Raw genomic sequence first — 13,963 nt, 5'->3', positions numbered from 1 at the left:
CTTCCCACTCCGCCACGCTAAAACGTGTAAATTATGCGACGGACGTAGTTATTCAACGAAGATGTTGACGTCAATTATATGCGCCTTTACTCGGAAAGCTTTTTGTTTTGTTGATGTTCGCTTTTTGTAGTGTTTTTGACATTAGTTTGGCTACATTTAGGATTAATGCATTGACGTAACAACCTATTTGCTACGATAGTGTGCCGTACGTAGCCGCTTCTGATAAGAATCGTCTATTTTTATTACTCCCAGTGTGTGAAATTGATCCTGATGGCGAATGACCGACTGCGAGCTTTGGAAGAGGTTGAGAATCAAATTGCAACGATTCTCCAGTGCGCAGGTTCGTCTACCCCTGCATGCAACAACAGTTCAAATACATTGTAATAACAAACGCATACCTAGCTAGTTAGATATACAATGCATTCCCGAAAGTATTTAGACCCCTTGACTTTTTCCACATTTTGTTACGTTACAGCCTTATTCTAAAATTGATTCTAAAATTTTAGCAAATTTATTAAACATTAAAAAAACTGAAATACCACATTTACATAAGTATTCAGACCCTTTACCCCAGTACTCTGTTGAAGCACCTTTGGAAACGATTAGAGCCTCGAGTCTTCTTGGGTATGACACTACAAGCTTGACTCAACTGTATTTGGGCAGTTTCTCCCATTATTTTCTGCAGATCCTCAAGCTCTGTCAGGTTGGATGGGGAGTGTCGCTGCACAGCTATTTTCAGGTCTCTCCAGAAACGTTAGATCGGGTTCAAGTCCGGGCTCTGGCTGGGCCACTCAAGGACATTCAGAGACTAGTCCTGAATCCACTGATGCATTGTCTTGGCTGTGTGCTGAGTGTCATTGTCCTGTTGGAAGGTGAATCTTCACCCCAGTCTGAAGTCCTGAGCGCTCTGGGGCAGGTTTTCATCAAGGATCTCTCTGTACTTTGCTCCGTTCATCTTTCCCTTGATCCTGACTAGTCTCCCAGTCCCTGCCGCTGAAAAATATTGCCATAGCATGATGCTGCCTCCACCATGCTTCACCGTAGGGATGGTGCCAGGTTTCCTCCAGGCGTGACGCTTGGCATTCAGGCCAAAGAGTTCAATCTTGGTTTCAATCCTTGCAGAGAATCTTGTTTCTCATGGTCTGAGAGTCCTTTAGGTGCATTTAGCTTGGCGGCCAGCTCTAGGAAGAGTCTTGGTGGTTCCAAACTTTCCAAAATGTATTTAATCAATTTTAGAATAAGGCTGAACATTACAAAATGTGGAAAAGGGGAAGGTGTCTGAATACTTTTCGAATGCACCGTACATTAGCTCTGATCCAGGGCGTTAGTTCTGCTTGCTAGCGCTGGGCCTTCACCCTGGACCAGAGCTAACAGTAGTACCTGTGTCGTTACATAGCTAGCTAACTGTACCTAGCCACACATTTATAGTAATAGAAAAGAGCTCGAGAAGGAATGGGCATTCATTGTCGCTCTACTTTCTCAACGTCTGTAGTTGTTTAAGACAAGCCTTCGGCGGTTTCTGGAAGTAAATCGATAAACTGCAGGCCTAATTCTGTTTTCTGTGTTAATCTTCTCTAGGCAACGTTGTGTTGGAGCTGTCTAAAGACAAGCACAACGGCAGTTTCCTGGACAGACAGCTCAGCCAGTTTACTGGATCCGTCAACAGAGTGGAGACTGAGCTCAGCTCACAAATCAGATACCTCACACAGGTAACGCACGCACACAGAGAGACGCAGGCAGACACAGTTGTACTTTTACTGGGGCCGTCAACAGAGTGGAGACTGAGCTCAGCTCACACAGGTAAGAGGGGACACACAGAGATGCACAGACAGTCAGCCCAGTCAATTCACTAGCTCTGTCAGAGTAGACTGAGTTCAGGTCTCAGATCAGTACCTCACATATGTAGTAGAAAGAAAAGACACACACACGCATGCCCTCACACACAGTGTGCCATGCTGTGAATTGAAACGTATACAGAACCAGTCAAAAGTTGACACACCTACTCACTCCAGGGTTTTACTTTATTTTATTTATTTTATTATATTACTTTATTTCTATTTCCCACATTGTAGAATAATGGTGAAGACATCAAAACTATGGAATCATGTGGAAACCAAAAAAGTGTTTAAACAAATCAAAATATATTTTATACTTGAGATTCTTCAAAGTAGCCACCCTTTGGCTTGTTGACAGCTTTGCACACTCTTGGCATTATCTCAACCAGCTTCATTAGGTAGTCACCTGGAATGCATTTCAGTTAACAGGTGTGCCTTGTTAAAAGTTCATATGTGGAATTTCTTTCCTTCTTAATGTGTTTGAGCCAATCAGTTGTGTTGTGACAAGGTAGGGGTGGTATATAGAAGATAGCCCTATTCGGTCAAATACCAAGTTCATATGACAAGAACAGCTCAAATAAACAAAGAGAAACGACTGTCCATTGTTACTTTAAGACATGAAGGTCAGTCAATCCGGAACATTTCAAGAACTTTGAAAGTTTCTTCAAGTGCAGTCGCCAAAACCATCAAGCACTATGACAAAACTGGCTCTCATGAGGACCGCCACAGGAAAGGAAGACCCAGAGTTACCTCTGCTGCAGAGGATAAGTTCATTAGAGTTAACTACATGTCAGATTGCTGCCCAAATAAATGCTTCACAGAGTTAAAGTAACAGACACATCAACTGTTCAGAGGAGACTGCGTGAATCAGGCCTTCGTGGTCAAATTGCTGCGAAAAACCACTACTAAAGGACACCAATAATAAGAAGAGACTTGCTTGGGCCAAGAAACACAAGCAATGGACATTAGACCGGTGGAAATCTGATGTCTATCTGAAATCTATTATTCTACAATGTAGAAAATTGTAAAAAATAAAGAAAAACCCTTGAATGAGTAGGTGTCCAAACTTTAGACTGGTGCTATATACAGTGGGGAGAACAAGTATTTGATACACTGCCGATTTTGCAGGTTTTCCTACTTACAAAGCATGTAGAGGTCTGTAATTTTTATCATAGGTACACTTCAACTGTGAGAGACGGAATCTAAAACAAAAATCCAGAAAATCACATTGTATGATTTTTAAGTAATTCATTTGCATTTTATTGCATGACATAAGTATTTGATCACCTACCAACCAGTAAGAATTCCGGCTCTCACAGACCTGTTAGTTTTTCTTTACGAAGCCCTCCTGTTCTCCACTCATTACCTGTATTAACTGCACCTGTTTGAACTCGTTACCTGTATAAAAGACACCTGTCCACACACTCAATCAAACAGACTCCAACCTCTCCACAATGGCCAAGACCAGAGAGCTGTGTAAGGACATCAGGGATAAAATTGTAGACCTGCACAAGGCTGGGATGGGCTACAGGACAATAGGCAAGCAGCTTGGTGAGAAGGCAACAACTGTTGGCGCAATTATTAGAAAATAGAAGAAAATAGAAGAAGTTCAAGATGATGGTCAATCACCCTCTGTCTGGGGCTCCATGCAAGATCTCACCTCGTGGGGCATCAATGATCATGAGGAAGGTGAGGGATCAGCCCAGAACTACACGGCAGGACCTGGTCAATGACCTGAAGAGAGCTGGGACCACAGTCTCAAAGAAAACCATTAGTAACACACTACGCCGTCATGGATTAAAATCCTGCAGCGCACACAAGGTCCCCCTGCTCAAGCAGGCGCATGTCCAGGCCCGTCTGAAGTTTGCCAATGACCATCTGGATGATCCAGAGGAGGAATGGGAGAAGGTCATGTGGTCTGATGATTAAAAAAATAGAGCTTTTTGGTCTAAACTCCACTCGCCGTGTTTGGAGGAAGAAGAAGGATGAGTACAACCCCAAGAACACCATCCCAACCGTGAAGCATGGAGGTGGAAACATCATTCTTTGGGGATGCTTTTCTGCAAAGGGGACAGGACGACTGCACCGTATTGAGGGGAGGATGGATGGGGCCATGTATTGCGAGATCTTAGCCAACAACCTCCTTCCCTCAGTAAGAGCATTGATGATGGGTCGTGGCTGGGTCTTCCAGCATGACAACGACCCGAAACACACAGCCAGGGCAACTAAGGAGTGGCTCCGTAAGAAGTATCTCAAGGTCCTGGAGTGGCCTAGCCAGTCTCCAGACCTGAACCAATAGAAAATCTTTGGAGGGAGCTGAAAGTCCGTATTGCCCAGCGACAGCCCCGAAACCTGAAGGATCTGGAGAAGGTCTGTATGGAGGAGTGGGCCAAAATCCCTGCTGCAGTGTGTGCAAACCTGGTCAAGAACTACAGGAAACGTATGATCTCTGTAATTGCAAACAAAGGATTCTGTACCAAATATTAAGTTCTGCTTTTCTGATGTATCAAATACTTATGTCATGCAATAAAATGCTAATTAATTACTTAAAAATCATACAATGTGATTTTCGGGATTTTTGTTTTAGATTCCGTCTCTCACAGTTGAAGTGTACCTATGATAAAAATTACAGACCTCTACATGCTTTGTAAGTAGGAAAATCTGCAGAATCAGCAGTGTATCAAATACTTGTTCTCCCCACTGTAGCTCTCGTGTAGTTTACCTTTCTTTCTACATCAAAGTTATGCTTGTTTCACATTCACCTAGTAGTGTAGCCTTGTGCCAGCCAGAACGGTCCACATTCACCTAACACTAACATTTCTCCCTTTCACTACACTGCCTTCTCCCTCCGTCCCCTGTAGGTTGCCACAGGTCAGCCCCACGAAGGCTCCACATACTCGGCCAGGAAAGACTGTCAAATGGCCTTGAACCGAGCAGAATACACCAGGGTCAAACTGGGAGAGCTGGGACGCACCTGCGAAGTCATGCTGGATCCACAACTCTGAGAGAACACACATGGTCGGCAGTAGGGGGATGTTTCCATCGCTTGCTGCCACCATGGTGTTTTAGGACCACCTGCTGAAGAGAGGTGGGGACTGAAATACTGAAATACTTCATTTTAACATTTTTTTGTATGATATCAATCCTGTATCTGGTAATGTTCTGTAATAAAGTTAGTGTTTCATTATCCTGCTTGTCATGCATACACAGAACGTACACGCACTTACAAATAGACCATTTTGTATGTTAAGTTTTTTATTTGACATTTTCTAAAATGCAGTACAAAATAAAGAAGCGACATATATTCTCCAATGTAATTTTTTGTATAATCGTTTACGTTTTTTTCATTGTCATTTTGTTCCATTTTATTGAGTAAAATAACATTGCTTATACAGCATCTTGGTTTCCTTGATAACAATATACTTTGTCTTAATTTAATTAATTCACAGATAAAGTATCAGGTAGCATTTAAGTATAGTTCTCTATGAATCTACATTTTTGTAGTAGCTTAAATTGTCCTTAAAATAAAATGTCTGACTCAATACACAAGCCTACAAATTGACATGATTGCGTGCGTTTCCATGGATAGATACCTCAACTAAGATTGAAGGGAACAAAAATTAAATTTGTTTTTAAAAAGGGGAAGTTAAGTATTTTACTGAATATTTTAGATGGTTCCTCACCCTGAAAGTATTCTATGGGCCAGGAGAAATTGTAATCCATGGTTAAGTTGTAAAATACTGAACTTCTACTTTAAGTTTTTCTACACTTCACTGGTTTATAGACATGAGGACAATCGCCATTCAGATTTACAAAAAACAAAAAGCTGGTAACACTTCTACCTGAAGCGGTTTCTTATGAAGTCTTATGCCTTATTAAACATTCATAGCACATGTAACTATAATATAGTAACAAAACAAGAGGCCCCTGGCCTTAGCTGTGATATTATCAATATAACGGCCTTACTGCTTAATTACACAGTTTAATAAACCTCTATGGTGCTGTGAATGTTCATAAGGCCTTATAACACTTCGTAAGATGCCACTTAAAGTACAGAGTTACCAAAAAGCTCATTGTAACGTTTACATGGTCCCTAAGAGTTTCTGGAGGTTCTAAAAGTTCTATATCACAAATATCACAACATTTTCCATATTGTTGCAGTGCATTGTTAGAATACCATGCCATGCGTTGATCCATTCATAACATGAACAGAGTATGAGCTTCGTAACCTTCTTATGAACCTTTATAACCTTCATGTGAAACTTCATAACCAATGTGTTGTGACTGACATCGCACCCCTGGAAATATATTTACACAAAAGCAAAACATTAACTTGAATGCAGATTTCCGTTCTAGTAATTATATTTCTATAATTGTTACAACCTCAATCATCTGGGTGCGTTCAAATGTGTAAAAACCAACCAATGTACAAAACGTTTTGTTAACGTGACCAATAACTCTTGTTAACCATGGACAGTTGTTGAATTAGGCAACACGTTATGAAAAAAACACATTCTTGTCATTGAACCAAAATGGCGACAGTTACAATCTAATCAATTTAAAACACACCTCTGCCCTGATATTAAAATACATCTTATAAGAAGAGGTGGTCATTGTTGTTACATTGCATTTGCTGGCTTAGTAATTTGTAACTCTTGGTTTGCTGTAGTTGAAGCTTAATCCTTCTGAAACTGTACATAAGGTGGATACTATACCTTTTATGTTTATACGTTATATAAATCTATAACCTGATCAAACACAGTGATTTCCCATCTGATAAGTGAGCCAAGTTGCAATCAATCAATCCTCCTTATCTACCTTTGTTCTGCACATACACACCATTATAGACACACGTAATTGACTGCAATGTACTTCTCTGTACTATCCTATCAAATGTCTACAATCTAGATACTACAGCAGTAGCCTATGGCTGAATCTCAAATCACCCCCTCGCCCCTCCATTTGCACGTTCACGCTTTCCTCCACCATGTGCACAAGTGTCCCAAAGCTGAGGGAGTGAAAATGATCAAGGGTGTAAGGGCTAATTAGACTCTCAGATAACAAGGCTGGAGGCTTCAGAGTGAAGTGCAATCCCAACATGCACTGCGATATGTTTGGAGTTTGCGTAATTTCATACAAAAGAATGTAGAGGTGTGCCTAATTATATGTCACATGCATTCGTTTTTTTGTCTGATTTCAAGACTTGACACATGTAAAAGATTAAATACCTCCCAAATGAAATGCTTAACTGTTACTGAGGTTTATATCTTGTAAAACGGCAGAGGGGATTTGTTCACTTGAATCTCATGCTTGTTTTATTCATTTAAGTCTGTCCCAAAGTCTGCTTATCCCATCGTCACTCCCTCGGAGTTTCGTCAGCAACACGCGACAACGGAGGGCCCTCAGAGCGAGTTGGGAGGGGCGAGGGGGTGGTTTGGGATTCACTGTATCTCTCCATATCCTGTTCCAGAGAGGCTCCTGGTTATACCAGTTTCCTATACAAAACATATTTATTGACCTTAACATGGACTTAATGAAACTAACATTCAATTGATGTAGAATTTTTAAAGTTCAGATTCCACAATTTTAACTGTGAAACCGGTTCAGAACTAAGACCAACATACTAAGAGGTCCTGGAGAACCTGGATTGGGGAGTCTTGACTATCCTATAAACTGTGCTCTGATTGGACTGCAGTGTTCTATAGTGAACTCTTATTGGCTGTTGAGTTGCACTTACAGTAATAATATTTACAGCAGTTGAGAGAATACAGCAGGGAATTAGCATAAGGTTAGTTCATATCACTTATGACTTTTTAATAATGAAAAATAAAATGTCTTTAGAATAAAATAAAAATAATGGCAACATTTAAGTACACATATCTCTGGCGATTATTACAACAACAAAAATATAATTATTTTCCCGCCATTATTTTCCCTACCTCCCATCCCCCTTACCTGGCTTTTCCCCTCTTTCCTCCCATCGCCCTTTCCACTCCTCCCTACATTGGTGATTCTGATGATTGAGGCCAATGTTGGATGCTGGTAAGTTTGAGAGATTGGTCAATGATAAATTTAGCAGATTTGAGGTAGAAGATGCACCTTAACCACAGATCTAGGATCAAATAACTCTACCATCAATCCTAACCTTTACCGTTACACGGTCAGATTGTTTTAATCCGTGTATCAGTGATTAGGGGAAAACTTCAACCTGCATCAAACTTTCTTTCCAGGATCTACAGTATATTCGAGAGACCTGCAGAAGACCGCAGTACTGCTTATCACACACCAGGTGTGCCATTGAACACGCATTTGTGACTATCAAAAAAATCTCCTTGGCTGATTTTGAATCAGTTTGAGCCAGGTTGATCATAATGAATAACACTACATGGACGGGACCGGGGGCTGATCCTAGCTCAGTACAGTACATCCTAGACATGAGCCCTAATCTTATCGATGGTGGGGTTTGTCAAATAATAAACTTTTGGCAAATCATACATGTAAAAGAATAGTTATTTATCGTGTTCATGGCAATCATTGCATGTAGGATGTGTGTGTGCGCGTAGGTTTTGATGCCAGAAGTCTCCTATGTCGTCCCTAACAGAAAAGGCCACACTGTCTACATACGATTCCCTGTATCTTCACGATGAGTGCACCACACTCGCACCCTCCGTGTAAGTGCACTGCACTTGAAAACACTCACTGTACTCTTCGTGCACTACACTCACACCCTTCCTCACTGTAAGTGCACTACACTTACACACTCCCTCAACTGTGGCGATATGCAATCGTTCTACACTTGCCATAATGGATAGAGTATTGGATAGTGAGTTATTACAAATTGGGTAATGAGCGTGTGTTAAGGATAAGTGAAAAGCTGTAATGATAATGTAACATAATAACCCGTCATGTTGTGGTAAAATAAATAGGTGGGTAAACGCTGGTCACCATTCGCGGTGAGTAAAGTAATGCTCCCTATACTTTCAATGCATTTTCCCACAAAAGGTGGGAGAGAAAAAATCTGCGTAAATGTGCGTTTACCCTCCACTCCACCACTGATAATAACAACGTAATAACAGTGTAATAAGAGGTTATAACCATGTAATAACAATGCAATTGCATAAACTATTAAACTCGTGTTCCCTCTAAGTAGTTGTGCAGCAATGTAGTCCTGTACATTCAAGTTCCAGATTCCCCAAATTTTCCAAAAATTCCCAGATTTTCCACAAATCCTGGTTAGAAGATCCCGGAATCAGAAGGGAATAAGCAGGAAATCCGGAATCATCCAACTGGGATTTAAAGGTAAACCTGGGGATTTTGGATACGTTTTTTTATTACAAACGTATATCTGTCTGACCGCTTCTTATAAAGTGGGACCTATAAAACATATAAGATCAACCCTGAATCAACGAATGGACCCAAAACGTATAGAATGATTTCCTAAAACAGAGACAGTTGACTCGACACGCCCTTTAAATATCTCCATATCTCTGTTTCTCAAACAAAAGGAGTGACAAAAACGAAGGAGATGAAATGAACAATGCCATTGCAAATGTAGGAGAAAGAAGAGGGGAGAACAATTTGAATATGAAGAGAAGGGGGGGGGGGGAAGCTTTTAAAAAATATCTGAGTGCTCCTGCACCCCTTTTCTGGAGTTGGGCCTACTGTCTGGTACTGAGACTAGACCAGTGACTCGCCTAGCTCCTCTCCCCAGGTTTGGGTGCCTGGTCCTGGGGGAGGGAGAATTAGCAGAAGTGGTCATCCTCATCGTCCTTCATTCCTTTCAGTCGGAGACGGGCAAAGTCCTCGAACACAAAGTCATCATCCTGAGAGAAATTACTGAGAGAGAAGGAATGGAGGAAGGGGAAGAGATTCAAATTGTGTTCAACAACAAACAAGGTTAAATTGAAATCTGAGAAACACACTCTCTCTCGCTCTCTTACTTTGTCTCAAACTCTATAAGGTTAGTGTCCACTGGGGCATCAGTTTCTGGGACGGCTGTGGGAGAAAGTAATGACATTGCAAAACAGGTAACTATCACTGCAAAACACTTCCATTTCTAAAACATATTTTCTCTCGATCACACACACACTGGTCTGTACCTGATTGAGGTCTGGAAATGTGTTGGTCTGAGGGTTTGGGGTGCATCAGGACAAAAGGTAGCTCCACCGACACGTCGCTGTACACAGGACATACACAGTAATGTTAAAGCAATACCAACCCACTGGGCACACCAAGTCACACCTGCGACAACCTGTGCATGCGATCTTGAACAAGCACGCTTTATATGATTGCGTAAGAAGACATTTATAGTCGCAGGTACTTCAAAATGTGGCCATGGCTGTATTACTCGTTTTAAGGTTGAACGTTACATTAGCTTGTAAGATGGGTTATTTACTGTAATACTGAATTCTGTTTGGTTGACAACCCAACCAAATATCAACATTTAAAGGATATGTATCTGCTGTTTGGAAAGTTCCATCTGAGCCACTGGCTTAATCCCATTCTTTAACTTCTATTTTTGGTTGAGATGGAGACGTGAATCCAACATATGATTTGTTAGGCTATTTATTGTATTTCAAATGTGATATTGAATTGTGTTTGGTTGTCAACACACTTAAAGGAGATTTAGGGCAATTGTACTAACAAAGACTACGGAGACTCCGATTTTTCACTTTAAAATGTGTGTCAAACAAAATCCAATGATTGCAAAGTTAAACAAACCATACAACTCTATCCACCAGGACGACTTTTAACAATTTCTACTGAACATTTTACAAAAACGACCATTGTTTTGGTTGAGATGCGAATACAACATATCAATTATACATTTGTAGACCAACTGGAATTAAAGCCAGACCTAGCCAGGTGCACAGATTAAACTATCCAAGCAGAAGATAAAGGTCAATTCCAAGGTAGCAGAATGATACTGAGACTTTCAAATGTATGCCAAACAAAAAACAATTGATTACAAAGTTAAACAAACCATTCAACTCGATTCACAAGGACAACTTTTAACAGTTTCCACTGACAATTTTGCAAAAACACGTTTACGTCAAACAGCGCAGATGCAAAGTTAAAACGACCATTCGGAATGACTTCGATAGCAACACTGAATCTATTTACTTTATGAGCGGAGATCTCTCAACATTCATTCTCACGATAGCACATTGGTAATAGTCAGTGATAAATATCAAAGCAAAGCAAGGCTGGGCCTAGTTAAAACCCTGGATGGGAGACTAAAGGATAGCTGTAGATATAGAAATTCTCCAGTAGGAAGTACTGCCTAGCCTATTGTTTTTTTTCTGATACTGGATATAACGTTGAAAATCTGTCGTTGTTTTAAAAAGGTACAAATTCAACATATTTTATGCTTTGTTATGTTGAAATTTGCTTACCATGATTACACGATCCTGTGGTTGAAATTTCACCCTCAAACAACCGTTTTCGTTGACTACTTTTTTCAATTCGATATGTATTTTCCACGTTGATTCCATGTCACAATAGCTTGACAAATGAAATCGAATCAACGTTGATTCAACTAAATTTGTCCCCAGTCGGAGAACACTCAGATATCAGGCAGAGGTGAACTAATACTCATAAAAGATTCCAGCTTAATCCAGGTGGAAATGTTTGCTTACAACCACTTCATGAATCTATGTAAGACAGACCATTAGTGCATGTGTACGAGCCAAGATGTAACGTACCCGCCACGGGACACCACTAGTTTGACCTTGACTCTGTAAGACACCAGGATTCCCAGAACCTCCTTATTGGACACGTCTTTCACTCTGGAACACATCAAAACAGACACACATCAATGAAACCCGACAGACAGACAAGAGGAAAACTGCATGCATATACACCCTGTTTATTAGGTACACCACCCTGTTCACGAAAATGGATCGTGGCTTGCTATATAAATCAAATCCAATTGTATTGGTCACATACACATGGTTAGCAGATGTTATTGCGAGTGTAGCGAAATGCTTGTGCTTCTAGTTCCGACAGTGCAGTAATATCTAACAAGTAATCTAACAATTCCACAACAACTACCTAACACATACAAATCTAAGTAAAGGGATGAAATAAGAATATATACATATAAATATATGGATGAGCGATGACCAAGCGGCATAGGTAAGATGAAATAGATGGTATAAAATACAGTATATACATATGAGAAATGCAAGATATGTAAACATTATTAAAGTGGCATTATTAAAGTGACTAGTGATCCATTTATTAAAGTGGCCAATGATTTCAAGTCTGTATGTAGGCAGCAGCCTCTCTGTGTTAGTGATGGCTGTTTAATAGTCTGATGGCCTTGAGATAGAAGCTGTTTTTCAGTCTCTCGGTCCCAGCTTTGGTGCACCCGTTCTGACCTCGCCTTCTTGATGGTAATGGGGTGAACAGGCAGCTCGGGTGGTTGTTGTCCTTTATGATCTTTTTGGCCTTCCTGTGACACCGGGTGCTGTAGGTGTCCTGGAGGGCAGGTAGTTTGCCTCCGGTGATGCGTTGTGCAGACCGCACCACCCTCTGGAGAGCCTTGCGGTTGTGGGTGGTGCAGTTGCCGTACCAGGCGGTGATACAGCCCGACAGGATGCTCTCAATTGTGCATCTGTAAAAGTTTGTGAGGGTTTTAGGTGACAAGCCAAATTTCTTCAGCCAAATTTCTTCAGCCTCCTGAGGTTTCCAAACTTTCCACCTTTTCCACTGCTGTCCCGTCGATGTGGATAGGGGGCTGCTCCCTTTCCTGTTTCTTGAAGTCCACAATCATCTCCTTGTTTTGTTGACGTTGAGTGAATGGTTGTTTTCCTGACACCACACTCCAAGTGCCCTCACCTCCTCCCTGTAGGCTGTCTCGTCATTGTTGGTAATCAAGCCCACTAGTGTTGTGTCGTCTGCAAACTTGATGATTGAGTTGGAGGCATGCATGGCCACGCAGTCATGGGTGAACAGAGAGTACAGGAGAAGGCTGAGCACGCACCCTTGTGGGGCCCCAGTGTTGAGGATCAGCGAAGTGGAGATGTTGTTTCCTACCTTCACCACCTGGGGGCAGCACTTTTAGGAAGTCCCGGACCCAATTGCACAGGGTGCAGTTGAGACCCAGGGCCTCAAGTTTAATGATGAGTTTGGAGGGTACTATGGTGTTGAATGCTGAGCTGTAGTCAATGAACAGCATTCCTCTTGTCCAGATGGGATAGGGCAGTGTGCAGTGTGATGGCGATTGCATCGTCTGTGGACCTATTGGGGCGGTATGCAAATTGAAGTGGGTCTAGGGTGGCAGGTAAGGTGGAGGTGATATGATCCTTGACAAGTCTCTCAAAGCACTTCATGATGACAGAAGTGAGTGCTACGGGGCGATAGTCAGTTCAGTTACCTTTGCCTTCTTGGGTATAGGAACAATGGTGGCCATCTTGAAGCATGTGGGGACAGCAAACTGGGATAGGGAGCGATTGAATATGTCCGTAAACACACCAGCCAGCTGGTCTGCGCATGCTCTGAGGACACGTTTAAATGTCTTACTCACGTCGGCCACGGAGCAGGAGAGGGAGGGCCCGTAGTCCCTGGTAGCGGGCCACGTCCGTGGCACTGTATTATCCTCAAAGCGGGCAAAGAAGGTGTTTAGTTGAATTGCAACTCCACTTTGTCTCTATACCGACATCTCGCTTGTTTGATTGCCTTGCGGAGGGAAAAACTACACTGTTTGTATTCGGCCATATTCCCAGTCATCTCTCCATGGTCAAATGCGGTGGTTTGCGCTTTCAGTTTTGCGCGAATTCCGCCATAAGCAGGCAGACAGGCATTGAGGCATTCAGTTCCTCTTTGATTGAATGTTAGAATGGGAAAACAAGTGACCTAAACGACTTTGAGCATGGTGTGAAAATCGGTGGCAGGCACGCCGGATCCAGTAATACAGAAACGGCCACCCTTCTGGGCTTTTCACGCACGACCGTGTCTAGGGTTTCCGAGAATGCTGCGACAAACAAAAAACATCCAGTCAACGACAGTCCTGTGGGAGAAAACAGATGGCAAGAATCGTGCAAGCTAACAGGCGGGCCATAAACAGACTAATAACAATGCTGAGCACTTGTTGGTTGCTTTTCCTTCACTCTGCGGTCCAACTC

General features: G+C 41.8%; 2 protein-coding genes across 3 annotated transcripts in view; one reads left to right on the top strand and one right to left on the bottom strand.

The window, feature by feature from the left end:
- The first annotated feature begins 201 nt into the window (after positions 1–201).
- On the top strand, positions 202–5,147 carry LOC139534298 (mediator of RNA polymerase II transcription subunit 11-like). Of its 2 annotated transcripts, none has more exons than XM_071333346.1 (3): positions 202–340; positions 1,579–1,709; positions 4,697–5,147. In XM_071333346.1, exons 1-3 carry the CDS (start codon positions 271–273, stop codon positions 4,838–4,840), a joined length of 345 nt encoding a protein of 114 aa, XP_071189447.1. In that variant the 5' UTR covers positions 202–270; the 3' UTR covers positions 4,841–5,147. The 2 variants fall into 2 exon arrangements, with proteins under 2 accessions (XP_071189447.1, XP_071189446.1); XM_071333345.1 differs by having other exon boundaries at positions 1,579–1,800.
- arrb2b (arrestin, beta 2b) overlaps positions 5,070–13,963 on the bottom strand; it is a 66,520-nt gene continuing 57,626 nt past the window's right edge. The window contains exons 12-15 of the mRNA XM_071333344.1: positions 11,540–11,623; positions 9,935–10,011; positions 9,776–9,830; positions 5,070–9,671 (exon numbers count right to left, since the gene is read on the bottom strand). Of these exons, the coding sequence (XP_071189445.1) occupies positions 9,578–9,671; positions 9,776–9,830; positions 9,935–10,011; positions 11,540–11,623 (310 nt within the window). The 3' untranslated portion in view covers positions 5,070–9,577. The remainder of the gene's footprint in view (positions 9,672–9,775; positions 9,831–9,934; positions 10,012–11,539; positions 11,624–13,963) is intronic.

This window comes from Salvelinus alpinus, chromosome 11 (genome assembly GCF_045679555.1).
Source record: "Salvelinus alpinus chromosome 11, SLU_Salpinus.1, whole genome shotgun sequence".
In the NCBI taxonomy this organism is placed as follows: domain Eukaryota; kingdom Metazoa; phylum Chordata; class Actinopteri; order Salmoniformes; family Salmonidae; genus Salvelinus; species Salvelinus alpinus.
This window is presented reverse-complemented; position numbering and strand designations above follow the sequence as displayed.

Coding starts and splice junctions, on each gene's coding strand:
- LOC139534298 (XM_071333345.1), top strand. CDS start 271: ATGGCGAATGACCGACTGCGAGCTTTGGAAGAGGTTGAGAATCAAATT. Junction 341..1,578: donor AACGATTCTCCAGTGCGCAG/GTTCGTCTACCC, acceptor AATCTTCTCTAG/GCAACGTTGTGTTGGAGCTG. Junction 1,801..4,696: donor ACTGAGCTCAGCTCACACAG/GTAAGAGGGGAC, acceptor CGTCCCCTGTAG/GTTGCCACAGGTCAGCCCCA.